Source organism: Bemisia tabaci, chromosome 10 (assembly GCF_918797505.1).
Source record: "Bemisia tabaci chromosome 10, PGI_BMITA_v3".
Lineage (NCBI taxonomy): Eukaryota > Metazoa > Arthropoda > Insecta > Hemiptera > Aleyrodidae > Bemisia > Bemisia tabaci.
Genome location: NC_092802.1, coordinates 5,474,068 through 5,494,736, shown reverse-complemented (window position 1 = coordinate 5,494,736; position 20,669 = coordinate 5,474,068). Strand labels below are relative to the sequence as shown.

At 43.0% G+C, this 20,669-nt stretch overlaps 1 protein-coding gene across 7 annotated transcripts in view; it reads right to left on the bottom strand.

Annotated features, from left to right (window-relative positions):
- The window catches only part of LOC109029870 (latrophilin Cirl), a 648,752-nt gene that overhangs the window by 130,349 nt on the left and 497,734 nt on the right, over positions 1–20,669 (bottom strand). For 6 of the 7 annotated variants that reach the window (XM_072305247.1, XM_072305250.1, XM_072305252.1 and 3 more), the window contains one exon: positions 13,603–13,644. The exons of the other annotated variant lie outside the window; for it this stretch is intronic. In XM_072305247.1, coding sequence (XP_072161348.1) covers positions 13,603–13,644 — 42 coding nt within the window. The remainder of the gene's footprint in view (positions 1–13,602; positions 13,645–20,669) is intronic. 7 annotated transcript variants of the gene reach the window in all.

Sequence of the window (20,669 nt, the reverse complement as noted above, 5' to 3'; positions counted from 1 at the left end):
CTCACATAGAAAATCGTGCTCGGGTTAGGTTTGGATCGGATGGGCCACTAAACTAGCTGCGTGACAATGCGTGAAGTATGACCATCAAGTGAAGGCGCTCTGAGCCAATAGCGTGCCTTCGAGGTCCAATATCATGCTGATGCGTCTTGCTGAGGCATCGGCATCAAGCAAGCCGCTTGCAAACTGCCGCACAGTGGATCGAGTCAATTAGAGAGTCGGACATGAAATTTTTGGCTAGAACTGCAGATTTCGGAGTTTATTTCGTCACATTTTAAACTTTAAGGGGTGCTCCTAGAGGGAAATTTCACAAGGAAACCAGTTTTAAGACCCGAAAGCTTTGTATGAACGTGGTTATGAGCTTTTAAAGTTTCTAAATTTTGTCCGACTTCCCCCACTGACTCATTGATTTTCGACTGACAACACGGTTGATTTTCCAAGAAGCAAGAAACTAGCGATCAGAGTTCACGATCGATTAGGTAAAATTCAAAACCTCCCAACCCTTACTCTCTACACGAAACCACTCAAAAAGCAGGGACAGTCATCTAAACCGTAGAATGTTAATTCCTCGCCCTGTCCGAAATTACGAACCCTCCAGAACCGCTTTCATTAAAATCATCGGAGGATTACAATATTACACCCCTAAAATATTCACAATGTCATAACCGAATTCTGCACCCGCAACCAGCATCCTTGAATCGATCTGGGCGGGGGGGGGGGGGGGGGGTTAGGGGGGGTTCAGGGGGTTTAATAGCCAATCTCGAGGAGAATTCCCCCGGAACGACGCTCTTCAGGTGATCGCGGAGGAGCGGCGCGTGATACAATTATCTTACCCTAAATTAATTCCGCGCAATCCGAAAGGCACCCTTCATATCCTCGGGGGGCGCTAGAATAAACATCGCCATAAAGCACTTCCGAATCGTTTCGGCGCTGTCCACACCGGTGCTACGTTGCCAGTCCTACCCCAAAACCTTGTATTTCAGGATGAAAAGAATAGTAACTTGAAACTCGTCCATGCCTCAAAAATTTCAAAATGTATTCGCAATTTTAAATGCCTTCAGTCAGGTTGTCTACTAAAGTTTAATTTTGGATCTACTTGATATTTTCTTGATATATTAGACAAGATTTCCTGATTTCATGCGCGACTAAATAATGGACACTCGTTTGATTTAGAAATATTCACAATTGATGAGATGGGCCAAAAGTTCGAAAAATGCTCGAAAACCGCTAGAGACACTCAGAATTTCTTGATCCCAACTGGGAGTAAATATTACCGTAGAAAAGGTACCAGGGCCCTTTAGACATACCATCCTTTCCGGGTTCAGAGGCCGAAAGTTCCGGGTGCTGGAGATGTAGCTTCAGCTGCTCCGGGTGCTACACCCGAAACTTGCGACCTCTGAGCCCGGAACGGACGTTGCGTGTATTAAGCCCGCACCGGAAAAAAAACACATTGGATCTAGAGTCCAGACTCTTGAAAACATCGACAAGAAAAAATACTCTTGATTCAATCAGATTTAAGCTTAAATCAAGAAGCCAAGCCTCTTAATTTGAGCGGATTTCCTTTTGATTTAAGCTTAAATCTGATTGAATCAAGAGTATTTTTTCTTGTCAATGTTTTCAAGAGTCTGGACTCTAGATCCAATGTGTTTTTTTTTCCAGTGCAGTGGCCGGAAAGTGATAATTGAACCTTCAACCTTTCTCAAAGCGCAAATTCCGGTGAAAGCCCCTTTAATTTCTGATATTTTCCAGTTTTGACTGGCGGTCGACACCCTCCATAGTTTCGTGACCCATTGAGAAGTGATAATATGACGGAAAATCGGTAAGACGAACCGGGAGTAAACGGCCACTATCACTGATCCGGCAGCGCAGTCGTGGACAGCGAGCGAGCGGCGGTGGCGACTTGAGCGGGTGGCTTTTCAGGGAGCCGCGGGGTAATAAAACACCCGGGCGCGCCTCGCGCATAATATCCCCGCCCCCCGCCGCCGCCGCCGCGCTCTATCGACGTCCTCGCCGCCACCTCCGGGAACAATGCGCCGAGGAGCCTACTTAAATTCAATTTCCCCCCGCGCTTAAATCCCCCGTCGCCCGAACCGCAAAGCACTCGAATTTCCGCGGAAAATCACCCCCGCACGCACCTTCGACCCAAGGGTTGCCGCGCCGAACCTGAGAACCCCGCGAAATAGAAGAGACACCCTTAAATGAGCCTCAAAGTACGTTAGAACACGCGGTAGCCGTGGTTCAGTACGAATAACACTTACTTTGCCGCGGTAAGGAAAAACGCCGTATGAGCCTTCAGACGTTGCCCAACTTCTTCTGATAAAATACAAATCTCCGAGACAAACTGTGGATGTTCTTCTCCAAATTTTTCAGTAAATTTATCTCGCGCTTTAATTTACAGTGTCTGAAAATTTCATTGGAAAAAGAACACATTGGGTCTAGAGTCCAGACTCTCGAAAACATTGACAAGAAAAAGGACTCTTGATTCAATCAGACTTAAGCTTACCTCGAAAGGAAATCCGCTCAAATTAAGAGACTTGGTTCTTGATTTAAGCTTGAATCCGATTGAATCAAGAGTATACTTTCTTGTCGATGTTTTCAAGAGTCTGGACTCTAGATCCAATGTATTTTTTTTCTCCAGTGTTCAATGAAATATATTCAAAAATTTCCTCCAAAGAAAATGTTTTTAAACAGAAATTTGGCAACATTCGCATGTTCATACGGCGTTTTTCCTTGGCACGGCAGTACTGCTCTCTTGCGAAACACGGCAGGGCAAAGTTACCAGATTGTGCAATTACATGCCAATATTGTTAATTGATTCAAACGGGGGAGAGTACAAAATTTCAGCAGTATCTGGCAATTGCGCGGCAGGGCTTGGGCGCGTTTTCGGGGGATGCGGGAATTATGCGGCGCGGCGCGGTGAGGGATTATTGCGAGGGCGGAATCCGCGGGAGGGGTGACTTGAGGTGCGAACGGGTGGGATAATGTCGCCCGCGGGGACCCCAAAGGGCTTAACGGGTCGAGAAACCGATCCCAGAATTTCGCGGCCGCGGCGGGAAATCAGAACCACCGGACTAGACGCCGGCTCTTGCGATATTTCACCCCTCGTAAATTGTGTTGAGCGAAACGTTCACCTGTTCGTTTGAAATTAAGGGTCGTATTTGCAGTCGTTTCTTGAACGGTTCCTTCCCTTGGGATGTCCCATATCGATCATGGCCGAAGCAGGGGTGCAAAAAATTCTCGACCACACCCTTTCGTGAACAAACACATTTCCAGGTTAGAAATTGGCTCACTGGAAAAAAAAACACATTGGATCTAGAAAAGTCCAGACTCTTAAAAACATTAACAAGAAAAAATACTCTTGATCCAATCAGATTTTTGTTTAAATCAAAAGGAAATCCGCTCAAATTAAGAGGCTTGGTTCTTGGTTTAAGCAAAAATCCGATTGAATCAAGAGTATTTTTTCTTGACGATGTTTTTAAGAGTCTGGATTCTGGATCCAATGTGATTCTTTTTCCAGAGCAGAAACGGGCGACACTTCACTCGAAAGCACCGTTTCCATTGGCTCTCCAGAGAAATAATGTCACTTATGGCTGTTTTGCCAGTTTGCCTGAACCTGAAACCACGTCATTTTGCGCACTTTCGAATTTCTATTATGTCTCGTTCTGATACTATCAGGATGAATTTTGCTGTTTTAGCTATTTCGGTGGTTCCATCTAAAAGATATCAGTAGAATTTGCAAGGAGAGTCGATTTCGACACTTACTGCTCTCTTCGCTATAACGGCAGTACCGTCAAGAGGCCAGGGGAGGGTCTCTTGTTTCTGGCATGTGGATATGCGCACCTTTATGAGAAAAGATGCCGCTATGAAACCATCCACCGAAACAAGAGGGACATCGAGAACCAAATTTTTTAACGGTGCGGTAGCTAAAGTTGGAAACGGACCCGTCTAGCAACATCGAGGGGCGTCGTAAGTTATTCCTCCCGCAATTCTCGATTCATGACCGGAGAAAGGTCGAGGGATTCCCGAATAGAAATCGGAGACTGTCGCCGCGACGGAAGGACAGGCCGGGGGCCCCGTGCCCCCCCCCCCCCTCCACCCCCTCCGCCCCCGCCGCAAAATCCTCGGAAGATTACAAAACGAAACGCTGCGGACTTACGGAGCGGCGAGATGAATTCCGGTCGAACGGCTTGGGCGACGACAGCCCGAATTTGATTTCCGCGTAAGCGAGGGCTTGAGTCAACAAGAGAGGGAGATTCGAACGGACGCGGCGACGCACGGTGGATCGAGCCAATGGAAGAAGTCGGACATGAAATTTTTGACAAAAATTTTACGTTGATCTCAGGGTCGAATTAAGGGGGTGGCCACATGGGCCGCGGCCCATGGCGGCAAATTTATAGGGAGCGGCAAATTTTGCGATTTTTTTAAATGTAGGTATAAAAAAAAATTCGGATTTAGAAAAAAAAATTACAAACGAGAAAAGGCGACAAAATCTCTAATTTTCTGAGAGTATAGTAATTTCTAATTTTTTCGTCTTTCAGTGACACAAGAGACAGCACCTTCAATTAGAGTTAAGAAAGAAACCAAACACGCAATTTCGCCTGGAACGGCGCGACTTACCGAGAGAGAAATGATGACGAGGACTTCAGATGAAAAGGAGAAGCCCTCGGCGCGGCGATCGGCATGTAACACATATTAGCGCCTACAAGACTGCACGAATACTTCACGCATTGCATCAATCACAGTTCGGTCATTGCGGACAGCGTGAAACGGATAGCGCCTACAAGAATGCATGGATACCTCACGCATTGCGGCAAACACAGTGCGATCAGCGCGAGACGCATAGCGCCTTCAAGACTGCGTGAATACTTCACGCATTGCGTCAAACACAGTTCGGGCTGTGAGGCGCGGGGGGGGGGAGTTAAAATCATTAATCCACATTAATGTTTGTTCTTTCATAATTTTTTCGTTCATTTCTTAAGAATGGAAGGCCTTGTCCACACAGAGATAGGTTTACGAAACTTGACTTTCGCGCAAAGTTCTGTGAGCTTTTGCCAGTAGTGTTGACAGGGCTTTCCCAAAAAATGTGTTTCAACACCAGTAAACGCGTCTTTATGCACCTCTTCCCCGCTGGCAAGTTCATTTGATGGTTTTCATTGGTGTTTCAAAACGAATGAGAAGGGGACGGCATAATACTAGCGGCCCATGGGCGGCAAGTAGGTGAATCCGGCCCTGGTTGATCTCATCCTAATTTTAATTTTAAAGGGTGCTTTTTACGGAACATTTTACGAGAAAACCAATGAAATTACTTTGAAAACATCAAAATTTCATAATAATAAAGATATGTGCTTTTAAAGTTTTTAAATCATGTCCGACCACCCCCATCGACTCGATAATTTCGGGTCCAACCTTTATGCATGACTCGTTTCACTGTACGACGGGAGGCAGGAGGAAAGCAGTTTCAGGGATCGCTACGACCGCATCGCATTTCAATCGAACGGGGCTTGTCGATGAAAAGGGTGTAAGCGACATTGCTGCTATATTCAGGTCAAGAAGCTTTGAATTCCACTGAATTCAATGGAATTTGGACTACATTTGCGATCAGGAAAAACAATTTTCCGGCTCATCTGTAAAAAACACTTATGTGCACATGGCTATAATGGTATTTACGTTGTTTCTGAGCCGAGCTAGAAATTGAGGTTCCTAGTTGCAAAATGCAGTCCATTTGAGCTCACCTCCATCAGATTCGATGAGCTGTCGCCAAACTGTCGCTTGAACTACATTTTGCGGTTAAGAAATGAAAATTCTATGTCATCCGTAAAAACACCGTTGTGCATTAACTTTAAAAATCAATAGTAAATTGTTGAATTGTCATTATAGCGCTACCTCCCTCTTACACATTGAGTCAACGGCCGACGTCAGTTATCGTAGTATCAGGTATAAATTCACGATGAATTTTAACAAATTGTGATGTCACTCTACTCGATGTAATGCTGCTACACGCGTTATGGATCAGTTTTTCGTATTATCTCGTACATTGCAGTAATTATTGCTTCTCAAAGACGTAAACCGTGAGGCAGCGCAGCGTGGAGGTGGATCTCGTCCCTGGATCGCATAGAACCACCTTAAAAGAGGGTCAAAATTAAAATACACAAGGTCGTCCTCTATTGCCCTCGCTGTCCTATCCAAATTAACCAAAAGGAAGTTAATTCGATGTCAAACCGAAACATCTTGAAGTGTAGACCCGGGTCCCGGGGCTGTTCTCCTCGCGCCTAACAAGTCACCCCCGCGGCGGCACCCTGTTTGTCCACTACCCTCGGGCCGGGATATTGCGGTGGGGGCGCGAGTTTCGAGGGCGCAATCACGGCAAAATTAACACCGCCTCTCGTTAGCAGGCAGCGGTTTTCGATCCCCACCCCCAACCCCCGTCAACCCCCTCGAACTCGGGCCGATCTTTCACCGCTCCCCGGCAAAATAACCGCGCGTCTGCCTCGCTTAACCCTTTTGCTCCACCTCACGGCGCCGTAATCTCATTCAACCAGGGGGTGCATGTAGCTCGGAACAAGGGGGGTTGCGAAACCCGGGCGGGGGGCAAATCAAACAGGACTTCTCGACGTCGCGCGCGGGGGGAAGAGACACGCCGCCCCCAAACCCGGCAGCCTTCAATCACGCAGCCTCCGTCGGGGAAGGGGGGGGGAGAGGGTTAACACAAACTGAGCTTAACGCATGAGAACGCACCTCCGAACGCGTATTAAAGCTCGGGCCGCCACTTTAAAGTTTAATCGGGCCGCTGCTGCCAAAGCTCGTCTGCTTACCGCGGGTGTGATTTATGAGCGTTTTATTATTTTAAACACCACCCGTCGAAACGATTTCCACGGGCTTTTCCGGGGCTCCGAAGTTTTTGCGAGTTAGTCGTTTTCTTTTCTCCTGAAAGTGAAACAGGGTGTCTAGTATTTTTTAATTTTGAAAAATCCTGATATTTTCCTGATTTTTCCTGATATCTTATACAAAATTCCTGATTTTTTTCATTTTGAAAATTCCTGATCTTTTCCTGATTTTCCTCGTAAAAACTATATTTATTACATAAATACATGCGGAAACTAAATTTTCTGCCAAAGTGAGAAAAATTCCTGATAAAACGTCCGATTTTTCCGATTTTCCTGATATTTTCCTGATTTTCTCCTGATCGGCCAAAATTCCTGATATTTTCCAGTTTTTCCGGTTGTTCCTGATGAAAATTCCACACCCTGTGAAATTAGGTATATCCTCGGACCATTATTTAGGATGATATCTAAATTTCTTCGTTTCAGGGTTTCCATAATTTCTTCCATTTCATGATCATCTCATTTTTTTTCGCCTTTCCTTGAATCAAATATTCTATAATCCCTGACTTTCCCGGATCTTTTCACCAAATTCCACTAAAATTGTTTACCATTTCATTATGCTGACGTCTATTAAACATTAATCACAAAATTCCCTGAATTTCGTATTGATGCCCTGACCTTTCCAGGTCGCCTAGGCTTCCATGATTTTCTTAGGCTTTAATTTCTCCTCTGTCACGTATAGTACTTAGTCTTTTTCCTTTGATACAGTTCTTTTCATCTTCGCTACACAGTGGATTGAGTTAATAGGAGAGATCGGACAAAATTTGGAAACTTCAAACGCTTAAAACTCCGTTTATACAAAATTTTGAGGTTTTAAAAGTGGTCCCATCGGTTTCCTCGTAAAATTTTCTTTGAGAAGCACCCCTTAAATTCAAAGAGTGACAAAATGAACATCAAAATGAGCAGTTTTAGTCAAAAATTTTATGTCCGACCTCTCTAATTGACTCGATCCATTGTGCGCCAATCAATGGAACTATATTTCACGATTCGGAACTACGATCTCTCGTTCATTTCACAAACATGCCGTCAATTTCCCGTTGCAGATAAGTATTTTGAAGTACATACATGATGTGTATTTCGATGTACGAGTCATAAATTGTAGTTCCAAATTGCAAAATGAAGTCCGATTGGGCAACGCCGTAGTTGTTTAAATAACTCGACTCCCTCAATCCGTTCATCCCCGGACCTGCGTCGGGGAGAGCAATTAACGCAATTGCAATTGAAATAGGGGAGCCGGCGAAGTAGGCAGGGGGAGGAAGGGGTGACCTTGGTCGGCCGGGACAAAAAGCACAATGAATTTATTCCGGGGGCACGAACCGTGCCCGACCGTCCCGCGAGAACCGACTCGTCCACCGCCGATTTCGACGCGACGTCACGTGGAAAAAAGTGACGCGCTGGAAAAAAAAACACATTGGGTCTAGAGCCCAGACTCTTGAAAACATTGACAAGAAAAAATACTCTTGATTCAATCAGATTTAAACTTAAATCAAAAAGAAATCCGCTCAAATTAAGAGGCTTGGTTCGAGCAAAAATCCGATTGAATCAAGATTTTAAGAGATTTTCTTATTTTTTCTTGTCGATGTTTTTAAGAGTCTGGAATCTAGATCCAATGTGTTTTTTTCCAGTGCGTCAACAAAAATTCGATTTTAAGAAGAGGAAATTGGAAGAGAAGTGCACTGATAAAAATATTCGTTTTCTTGTGTTACTTCTGGTTAAAGTAGGAAATGAAACACAAACCAACCCAAATTTTGTGATGATTTCGGTAACGTTTGCGGGGAATTCAGCGCAGAAAACAATGGAGAGACTGAGAAACCCTTGAGTGAACCGAGGGCTTGGGTTGTCAAATTTTGTGTTTTACTTCCCATATTAACACACAATTTTGGTTACTCCTTTTTACTGTGTAAGTACACCCGAACGACGGTCAGGATTTAATCAGTAGCGGATACCGACGTTAAACACTGGAAAAAAAAACACATTGGATCTAGAGTCTAGACTCTTTAAACATTGTCAAGAAAAAGAACTCTTGATTCAATCAGATTTAAGCTTAAATCAAAAGGGAATCCGCTCAAATTAAGAGGCTTGGTTCTTGATTTAAGCTTAAATCTGATTGAATCAAGAGTATGTTTTCTTGTCGGTGTTTTTAAGAGTCTGGACTCTAGATCCAATGTGTTTTTCTTTCCAGTGAATCCAAGAATACCTCGGACGGCCAACTTATAAATTAGAAGCTATTAGTGCAGAACCTTCGTGAATAAATGAGCATCTGAATCTAGGTCGAATTCAGCTCGATCCAAGATCCCGACACACCAGAGGCGGGGAATGAACGATCGATTATCGATATTCCCCCATTTAAAGCTACGGTAAAGAATCGATTATTTAGGCATTCGTTGCGAACGGGCCCGTTCATCGATTCTTCTTCATAGGTTTAAATGGCAGATCAATCGATGTATCGCAAAGCACGCCACGCCAACATCGCGGCGGAGAAATGAATGTTCCCCGAAAAACAAACGCAGGGACAAGGGGCGCGCGTCGAGAGAAAAGACCGGGTCCGGGGACAAGAGCGCCCTCGCCCCCCATTCGAATGGGACGAGGGAGTTAATTAAAACGATTGAGCTTTTCAGAACTCGGCCGCAATCCGCAAACGAAAGGGTCGCGGCGACGTTGCCATCCCGGTCGAAAAAACCGACATTTTCCCGCGGGAAAACATACGAGTTTCCCGACCACCCCGCACGGCCGGGTGAAAGTGTCCCTTCGTTCTGGCGTGCTGCCCGTCCCCACCCCCCGGGAGGGGTTGTTTTTTCAGCGGAGGTGAGGACGAGGGGCCGAAATTGATTCCTCTCTCGGGTGTTTTCTTAAGCGCGGGGTCAAATTAGAAACACGCGGGGAAACACGGCCGAGAAATTAAGGTGCTTCCGGGGGGCTGTTCCAGTGGCGTGGCGTGAATAATCGATTATCGATATCTCGCCATTTGAAACTATGGTAAATAATCGATTACTTAGGTGTTCGCTGCGAACACCCTGATAATCGATCTTTTTTCATAGGTTTAAATGGCATAACAATCGATATATCGCAATTCACGCCACGCCACTGGGCTGTTCCTCGAGCCCTCGTATCCCCAGATGTCACGAGTGCCTTTCCGAGGAACCGAGTTGGAAAATTCTTCGATTCGTTCGCGTTCTGCTGACTCACGAGAAGGTAAAATCCTACCTTTGCCATAGGCGGCTTTGGTCACTTCGAACGAGGGAGGGGCCCGTAAAGGGGGTCCGGGGGGCTCCCCAGAAAATTTTCGAAATTTTAAAGCATCAAATGTGCAGTTTGAGTCAATTTCGTCACAAATAATTACCAAATGTAAGCGTCCTTCATCCTTCTTTTTTCCGCTTCTCACTGGAAAAAAAAAACACATTGGATCTAGAGTCCAGACTCTTGAAAACATTAACAAGAAAAAATACTCTTGATTCAATCAGATCTAAGCTTAAATCAAAAGGAAATCCGCTCATATTAAGAGGCTGGGTTCTGATTTAAGCTTAAATCTGATTGAATCAAGAGTATTTTTCTTGTCCATGTTTTTAAGAGTCTGGACTCTAGATCCAATGTGTTTTTTTTCCAGTGCTTCCTACTGTCTTTCTTCCCTTCCCCCCTTTTTTTTGGGCGAAAGGGGGCAATGGCGCATGCCCCCTCCGCTCCCCCCAGAACTTTCTATTACCCTTACAGTACGATGTTTTTAAACCGATTCCCTTTTGATCGAGCTGGTACTGAATTTTTAGAAGCATAATTTTTTAGAGGTACGTGGAATTTTCAGCGAAAAAGTTAAAATTTTCTTCCATCAAAATGAAAGCTCAAAATCGAGAAATTTGTCGGAACCCTGACGATAATTGTGGGAATTTCGCTTAATCACCTCATTTTAAGCTTCTATTTCGACCATTGAAATCCGGCTGGAGCCTCCAGATAAGTGACACAACGTATGAAAGCGTCAAAGTTGTTAAAACGCCTCAAAATATGCCCTGAACAGAAACTGATCTAATAAAACAGAACAACTGACTCTTTTCTTGTTACATTCCGCTTTCCAAGGCTCTGACATAGAAAGAATTTCTCCCGAGGAAGAAAAAGCGACGTTTGGAGGCCTTATATTTCTCAAGGGTAAGATCAATCCCGAAACTCAGCGAAAAGCTCTCCTGAGTCGGAAAACCTGACAACCGACGGTGGGCGTTTAGCATTCCGTCAAAAACTTGGCTTTTAACCTTAGCGCAAACTTGAGCGAGCTTCGCTTGAATGCTACATTTAACTTCGTTTCGTATGCGTAGGTCTTCTCTGTGTCGGTCGTTCTTGTACCGTCGCTCCTCTAGCGTAAGAACGTATCTCCATTTCCTCATAGACCCTGGAAAGCATGTGTTTATATGTAAAACAGGGCTCACATGGTGATTGAAATACGCCTTTTTGTCAATTGAGCTACGATACATATGTGACCTCGACCACGAGTAGATAACAAGATTACCAAAAACACAAGACGAGGTGACAAGTTTGAAGTAAGTAAAGTTCAAAAGATTGTTGGTTACATGAATAAATGCAATTATTTTGAGTCGAATATTCTAAGGAAATCTCATTTCCATACAGCAGTCTTCGGAGGGTTCGCTCGGGAGCATCGCACAAATACCGTGAGTTGACTTGAAAAAATGAATATTATTTCCCCTCCTTCACTGGAAAAAAAACATATTGGATCTAGAGTCCAGACTCTTAAAAACATCGACAAGAAAAAATACTCTTGATTCAATCAGATTTAAGCTTAAATCAAGAACCACGCCTCTTAATTTGAGCGGATTTCCTTTTGATTTAAGCTTAAATCTGATCGAATCAAGAGTCCTTTTTCTTGACAATGTTTAAAGAGCCTAGACTCTAGATCCAATGTGTTTTTTTTTCCAGTGTTGTTAATGATTTAAAACTATCCAGATGGATTATCTTAATGTTTTGAAATCACTGAGTATTTAAAACTACCTATGGCTATTGATATTTTAAGCTTAAGGATTGACCAAAGTTCGTCGTTTCCTGCACGAAAAGACGTAACTTAATTCCAAGGTTGTCAAATTGACTCTTACGATTCAATTATTTGCGAGAGTAAATCCGCATAATAGTCGTGGAAAAGTCTGATTTTTGCACGAAATCAGAGGGAAAATTGGATACATTTACAGTTAGAAATTCTCAAAATTCTTCTGATGAAAATGCAGTTTGAGCGGAAAAATCTGGCAACATTGAAATATATTGCGTCCTTTTGTGAGGAAAACGACGAATTAATAGGATATATTAAAACGCCTAGTTTATACGCTAAATATTAACGGAGATATCATGCTTTAAAAAACACGATCTATGACGTCATCCATCATACCATTACTGCGGTGGATGACGCCACACGTTGTGTTCTTTAGGGACGATATCTCCGATAATATTGGACGTAAAAGGTGGTGTCTGGACTATTTTTATTGTATTTTGGTGGATGTAATCTGAAATCATTGAAGTACAATTTTGTGACTAGCGCAACAGATCCATATGAAGGTCGCTTATAAAAACCATTGGTGAGAACCTGTTTGAAAAAAAAAAAAAAATTCTGAAAATCTAGCATACCATGGAGAATTTTTCTGAACGAGAGACTTCTCGACCGCGTTCATGAATCGAAAATATTTTTCAGCCGAAAGCAAAGACTGCAGAGGGGGAAAAAATCGCTTCGAATATTCGTGCTCCGGCGAACAAATATAATACGTTGGATGAAATGAAAAAGTGTGAACAGATATTTTCCAACAAATGTTCGGTGGGTTTTTTCTTTCTCTTCTACTAAGCCGTAGCTACGAAATGATCCCGGTTCGAGATGATGGAGGATGGAACACATTAGTCTGGCAGAATGCCGTCAGACGCCTATAAATCAATCTCACACGTAAGGCTATTAGTTCTGAGAATATCCCGGGCTTGAGCGAACGAATACGAAAAGCCTCTCGCGGGTTGATTTTTTAGCATAAATTATGGTGGGCAGCGCGCTATTTAAGCCGCTGATGAAGAGAGAAAAAGATAGAAGAAGTAAGACAACTATTTGGCAGAGCGAGTGTCGTTCTCCGGATTTGAAAGACTTGTAATCGCGATGCAAAACAAGGATTTTGATTGAATATTATTCCTCTCCTTTATGTACTCAGAAATTGATTTAAATGACTCGGGCTCTGCCTTGCTATGGAAAAACACCCTATGGACATAAAGAAGCTGCCAAGTTTCCTTCGATAAAACAAATGATTCCTAGAAAACTCGTGGATATTTTTCTTCGAATTTTTCGCGAGAGTTTCATCGCGATCTAATCTTATATATGTATATGAATTTTGATAGAGGTTATTTACAAATATTCTAGCAAAAACTGTTTGATCAGGATAATTTTAGCAACGTAAAAATGAATATTTTTTTTCTAAAAGGCAGAACCGGGACCGTGTTTTCAGGAGGAATGTCTTACAAACTCCTAAGCTTCAGGGCATTAAGGATCATTCCAGGAGTCAAAGATATATTTTTTTTCGAAACACGTGCGCCTGATCATAATTTTGACCTTGATGGGCTGTATGAAGCCGAATTTAATGTAAAAAGTTACTTATTATGGTTTGTTGGAAAAAAAACGAAAAGAAGAGTGCATTGTGTCGTTGATTATTTGTGGAAAATGTATATTCAGTTTGAAAATGATAGGAAATGAAATAATTTGAAAACTCACTTGCGAGCGACTTGAATGAATGCAAGGAATCGGGAAACTCACCTACAAAAAACAAAACAAAAACAAAAAATGTTAGTAAAACATCAATGAGTAGTAAGCAAAAGAGGAATGAACAGAAAGGTAAGAAGAAATAAAAACGTTTAAAATATCACTAATATAAAATGCATATTTCTTGAAATGTTGAAACCCCGTTGAAATGTGAAATTCTCCGCTGATCCGCTAAATTAAGGCAGCACTGAAGGACTAACAAGTGGAGCAGAAATAAAACGAACAAAAACTGAGAGATAAGGACCGCAAAAGACTTGAAAATATTGCTGACTCCCGCTTAAAACTGCATATTTACTGCAACATTTTTGCGCAAAGAACCAATTTGAACGGGCCAAACCTTCCCAAAACGGGTCTAAACTCAATGACGACATGCCGAAAAAACGTGAATCGATTGAGCAAATTGTTCCAAAGTCCTCGAAGGTTTTTTGTTCTTTGCTTTCTCCTTATAGATAAGTATGACAAACGTTTTGACATGAGATATGCAGCAGAGCTTCTTAAAAAGGCATAGAACTGCACCGCGTTTAGCAGAACCGTATCAGCTATTGCCAAATTTACTGGGTCATTTAATTTTTTACGCGAGAACGTTTGCACGGATTCCTTTGAAAATCTTAGGAATTTGCATTGTACTATGCAGGAAATTCACTGAAACATGCCCGATTAAAAATTCGTAAAACCGTCTTCGTGTAGAAAATTGAAATGCTCAATTAAAAATGGCAATAGCTAAAGTAGCTTGGTTCCTCTCAGCTTAATGCAGTCAAACTATGAGGCGCAGGGAATTAGGTGCTCATCGCTTTGTCCGTCACTTAAAATAATCAACCCGCTGTATACTGATGAAAATACTCGGGTTCTTGTGTTACTTTCGGTTAATATAGGAAGTGAAATACACGCTAACACTAGTCGCATAATCATTGTTAACTGACGCAGGCAATAACAGGCGCGCATCATACAGCGCCTTCGACATCCTGGAAATACTGCAAGTGCTACACCGTAGCGCAGATACGTTCCGATGTGCGAATTGCCTATACTGCGCCTGCGTATGATTCATCTGTATGAAACATGTGTTTCCCTTAGTTAACGTTTTAGAGTATTTTTAGTGTTGATTTTGGTACAGTTTGCGAAGAATATGGCGCAGAAAACAATAGAGAGACTGGGAAAATGCATTCCTCCGATTGCCACGTTGGTATTGACCACTCGTTTTTTATTGAATTTCTTAAAGAAAACTAGCTAGCTATTTCACTTGAATTTGTCAACAGAAAACTCTAGTTGTTTTGTGTCTTACTTCCTGTATTAACCAAACTTTTGTGTTGAAATTCCTCTCTGTTTATCCTTAGACGTATGCTTTCACACAGACTTGATGAATATCGCCACCGGTATTATTTCGCTGAAGCAAAAAATTAAAGTTGAAAGTTGAACGTCACAACAGTAACGTAAGACGGTCAAGTTGAACATTACGTCAGTAACGTAAGGCCGCAATGGACCACTAGACAAGTACGAATTTCAGCATTCTGATTCATGATTCTTAACCAAAATTTTACGTAAAACACGATACGCACAACGAAAATTACCGAAATTAACTCCTTACAAAGATATTTGATGTTCTTGATGCGTGAATTGAAACGACCCGCTCATGAAAACTCAATGCTCTACGTGATTCACATCGCGCGCTAAACGTTATCATGACGTCTCAGCGATATAAAATCTGGCAACCTCGGTCTTGACGCTTTGGCTCAGCTATAGCAAATTGCTTATAGTTGAACAACACATGGTGGAAATGAACATTGCTCGATTGAGAAGCTTGCTGAAACCATTGTAGTGCGCGATTTAACTCACGTAGAGCTTTGAGTTTCTTGTGAGCAGCCAGTTCGAATTCCTCGTACCAATGTAAATAAAAAGGTTAATATCTTCGCTAAGAGTTGGTTTCAGTAATTTTCGTTGCGCAAATCGTGTTCTACGTAAATTTTGGTTAAGAAACATGTATTAGAATGCTTAAATTCGTACCCTGTCTAGTGGTCCAATTCGGCAACCTTCCACATCTCCGGGGGGAAAAATCCCGAGTCGCCCGGGATTCAACCCGGGTGCCCGCTTAAAAAGACAGATCAGTAACATTCCCGTTCTTGAAACCCTCGGTCGAGGACAGGTACTCGCTCTTGAATCATGAACACAGCGAAACGTAATCTCGATAAATTACCGGGAACATCGAAAAATTGCGACCTTTGACTCGCACAATGTAGTGGGTAGCCCTCCTAAGCTTCCAGATTACTCAGCGCAGCTTCTTGCGGTGGCCCCGAGTAGCTCATTTAAATCATCAGCTTCGGACAAGTCCGCGAGCTCATTTCGCTGATAAAGATCATCGCTCTTGCGCGGGATCAGGGGATTCATGAGTTCATGACTCGTCGCCCTTCAGGGATACGTCGTTTCCCGGACGAAGGGACGTAACTCCAATCCAAGGTTGCAAAATTGACTCAAAAAGTTTGATAATTTACGAGAATGTACCTGTGCAATTATCGTTCAAAAATTTTCAGATTTTTGCATGCACTGGAAAAAAAAGCACATTGGATCTAGAGTCCAGACTCTTGAAAACATTGTCAAGAAAAAGGACTCTTGATTCAATCAGATTTAAGCTTAAACCAAAAGGAAACCCGCTCAAATTAAGAGGCTTGGTTCTTGATTTAAGCTTAAATCTGATTGAATCTAGAGTATTTTTTCTTTTCGATGTTTTTAAGAGTCTGGACTCTAGATCCAGTGTGTTTTTTTTTCCAGTGTGAGATCAGAAGAACAGGGCTGCCACAGAATTTAGAAAATGAAATCTGACATTTTCCTGATTTCCTTGACACATTTTAGTGTGATTCCCAGACGATTGAAAAAATGCAAGATGATTAGGAACACATTATTAGGAATAGTATTCAGACAAACAGTCTTGTTCGAAACGTCAAACTCATTCTGGACAGCAAATGGACTGCATTTTGCAATTTGGAACTATAAATTCTGGCTCTTCAGGAAAAACACTTACGTACATGGGGAAACTAGAGGTACATACGTTGTTTTTAAACGGGACTAGAATTTATAGTTCCAAATTGCAAAATATAGTCCAAATAAAGATGGCCCAACGATTTTCCCTGACATTGTCGTCATTTTCATTGACATTTCAAGGTTTTCCCCGACTTTTTAAAATTCCCTGGCATTTTCCGGTATTTCCTGACTGTGGCAATACTGGCAATACATTTTCAGTTAGAAATACCCAATATTCTCCGGGTAAAAATTCGAATTACGTGGGAACATTTGGCAACACTGGAATGTAGATATGTTCTTTTGTAGGGGGGACGACAAATGGTATATCTCGGCTCGGGGTATGTCATTGCGGTTATCGCTGTTCTCTTTGCAGGCTCTGACGTCGCGGTTTCACTGAGCCCCTCGTGATGAGTGGGATTGGCAAAAACTAATGTGTTGACTTTACACGACCAGGATTAGCAAAGATTGATATGTTTACTTTCCAGGACATTTCTCGAGGAATACACGGGGGAAAAACGACCCAGTGGGCGAGTTCTGATCGCATCTTCTAGTTTAGAGATGGATCTACAGCACTCAAAGGGCTAAAAACCGGGCTGGGTCGATAAATTCCGAAGTAGAATTGGACCATATTTTGCAATAAGGAATCACTATTTCTGGCTCATTTTAGAAACAACATATATGCCATTGGTTTCCCTACGCAGAAAGGTGATTTTATGGAGGAGCCAGAGATAGGATAGTGGTTCCTTATTGCAAAATGTAATCCAATTTGCACACAAAAATGTTGTTGCTTCATCTATGAACGCGGTATTTCGCATAATTTTTTCTGAGATGGGAAATTGTAGGAAAATAGATTTAAAAGTGAAGAAATGTGCCGCCATGTGACGTCATACGAGCTTCAGCCGATTCCGCTCCTGCTTGTGTCACCGGCAACATGGGCCTATGCCTGGTCGATCGTAACGGACAGGCAGGCGCGCGGAGCATGTTCGCAAGAATGTTCTTCCCGGGATTAAAATTCTCCAACAGGCGCGTAGAGAGTTCGGCTCGCCGAGGATTAGGAGGGGGCAGGTAATTATTCAAATGAGGCTCCAAACGCACGTCAGACCGGAGAAAAATCGCGGATTTCGGAAAATCGGATTCCGCCGGGAAAAAGTGCGGATTATAAAAACTTCACGGTAAGAAAAAGTAACCGACATTTTGCGTTGATATGTGCGTAACGTAACGTTCATCTAGGGTACCGTTTGCATGATTGAAAATCGACCGCTTTTATTTCAAGTAGATACAATGTACATAAAGTACATAAATGGACGTATTTCTACCAAACAAACCTATGTGAAGGTGAGAAATATGGGGTGTGCTCGTTAGTTCTATTTGAGTAAGAGTGAATGAGAATAATAAAGCGCCAGTGACGTCAGCGGCGACGATGGAGACTCCGAGCCGGGGATCCGTATCTTTAACTCATGAGCCCTGTCCACAACGCTCTCTTGCCATGCCCGCGGCTCATGAGTTCCGCATTCAGTTGGCACATAGGTCTGTTTGATAGAATGTAATATCCCGCTTTTCCAATTCTTCAAAAGGAATCACGCCCACTTTTACATTGCTTCTTATGCAGCTTTCTAGAGCACACCCCATATTTCTCACCTCCGCATAGGTCTGTTTGGTAGAAATACGTCCAAATACAAAAAGTACATAAATACAAAGTACATCAAGTACATAAATTCATTTTCATGTTAGGCTAGCGTTAGGTATGACAGCCGTAAGTGCTATCATCTGCATGCTTTCGTGGTTATACGTTTTTAACACAAAATCAACACATTTTCAGGTTAGAAATTGGCAGAAGAGGGCGGCACTTTACTTGGAAGCACTGTTTTCATTGGCTCTCTGGAGGAATAATGTCACTTACGGCTGCTTTACCTAAAATGCCACTCACTGGAAAAAAACACATTGGATCTAGAGTCCAGACTCTTGAAAACATTGACAAGAAAAAATTCTCTTGATTCAATCAGATTTAAGCTTAAATCAAAAGGAAATCCGCTCAAATTAAGAGGCTTGGTTCTTGATTTAAGCAAAAATCCGATTGAATCAAGAGTATTTTTTCTTGTCGATGTTTTTAAGAGTCTGGACTCTAGATCCAATGTGTTTTTTTTCCAGTGTAGCACTACACAATGGTAATGGAACTTGCGGAATCCCGAAGCGGCGGATGAGCAACCCTGGACCTAGAACTGATCAGGACACCAGCGACAACACCGAAAAGACAAGCTGCGGAGAAAGGCCGCGGGTTCCCGTCGAAGCGTCCATCGATGGGGTCGCGATACCGACGGGACGGAAGCGGCCGACACGGAAACGACGGTTTCCGCACGGCGGGGTTCGGAGCGATCTCCTCGAGTCCTGGCCTGGCGCGATGACGGCGAAGCCGGAGGATTCTCGGCACGTACTCGGGGAATTAATTACGGCTGTAATGAGTATCGTCGAGCACACGACACGGCGCACATACACAGCAGTCGGCCCATGTTCCAATGTTCCATGTACGCGCCGCTTACGTGCTCGTCCTCCCAACCGAGAGCGCATGCGCGACAGCTCCGAGTCCTGTCACCCCGTTCGTCGTCCAACGTGTCCGCCCGCTCTTCTATTCTGCCGTGCTAAGGAAGAACGCCGTATGAACATCCGAGAGTTTCCAAATTTCCCTCGATAAAACATGTATTTTTGACGAAAATCATGCTCATATTTCTTTGAAATTTTCAAATATTTTAGATTAAATTGCGTACAAATTTGTCCGAAAATTTTGGAAAAAATTATGCACAATTTTCTCAGTAAATTTTTCATCGAAGGAAACTTGGCAACGTCTGAAGGCTCATACGGCGTTCTTCCTTCGCACGGCAGTATTGGCCGGTCGTTTGCGATCGGGATCCACCGACGACGCGGGAATCGTTTCTGACTTGTGCGCGGAGAAAAAAACTTCGTGCGTGGGACCCGAAGTTGAGGTCATGGATCTCTGAAGTTCTCGGATCACGTATCTAAAAACTTGAGGTCCAGCTGCCGAAGTTCGGGTCACACATCTGTAGTACTCAGGTACATACCGAAGTGCCTCGATATCTGATTCGGACTTCGGCAGCTCGACCTCGAGTTTTCGGATGCGTGATCAGAAAACTTCAGGGATCCATATGACCTCAACTTCGGGTCCCATGCTCGAAGTTTTTTTCTCCGTGTGGAGACGAAAACTTAAGGCTGTCCTTATTTTCGCGGATGCTGGTTCTAAAAAGTCTACACGGAGAAAAAAACGTCGTGCGTGGCACCCGAAGTTGAGATTATATGGATCTCTGAAGTTTTCGGATCACGCATCCGAAAACTCGAGATCCAACTGCCGGAGTTCAAGTCAGACATCGAGGCACTTTGGTATGTACCGGAGTACTTCAGATGTGTGACCCGAACCCTTCGGTGCATACCGAAGTACTTCAGATGTCTGACCCGAACTTCGGCAGCTGGACCGCAAGTTTCCGGATGCAGGATCCGAAAACTTCAGAGATCCATATGACCTCAACTTCAGGTCCCATGCACAAAGTTTTTTTCTCCGTGATACAGGAGACAGTAATGACAAGCTGGTAATTTTGGAAGTCGAGACATGGATTGCTTAGGGCTCAAAAAGGCAGGGTTGCTTTTATTTATTCAGTTGAAGAAATAATGGCAGATACTAGCTTTTTACTTTGGTTTACTTATCTTTATGGCATTAAAAAAAAAAAAAAAAAAAAAAAACTTGAGTTCAAATTCCCTGACTTCCTCTGACATTTCCCTCACCTACGAAGATAGCTCAAAAATTGCCACTGCCAATCTTCAAATTCCGTTATCGAACCAAAATGGCCAAGAATGTTCATTAAACGTCTTTCCGCAAGAATAAGTATCTTTACGTGAAAACTATCAATACAGACGTCCTCTGTATTGCACGTTTTGTTGCGACCCGTCGCGACGGGTCGCAACAATACGTGCGAATAATGATTGCGAATAATGATTTATAATAA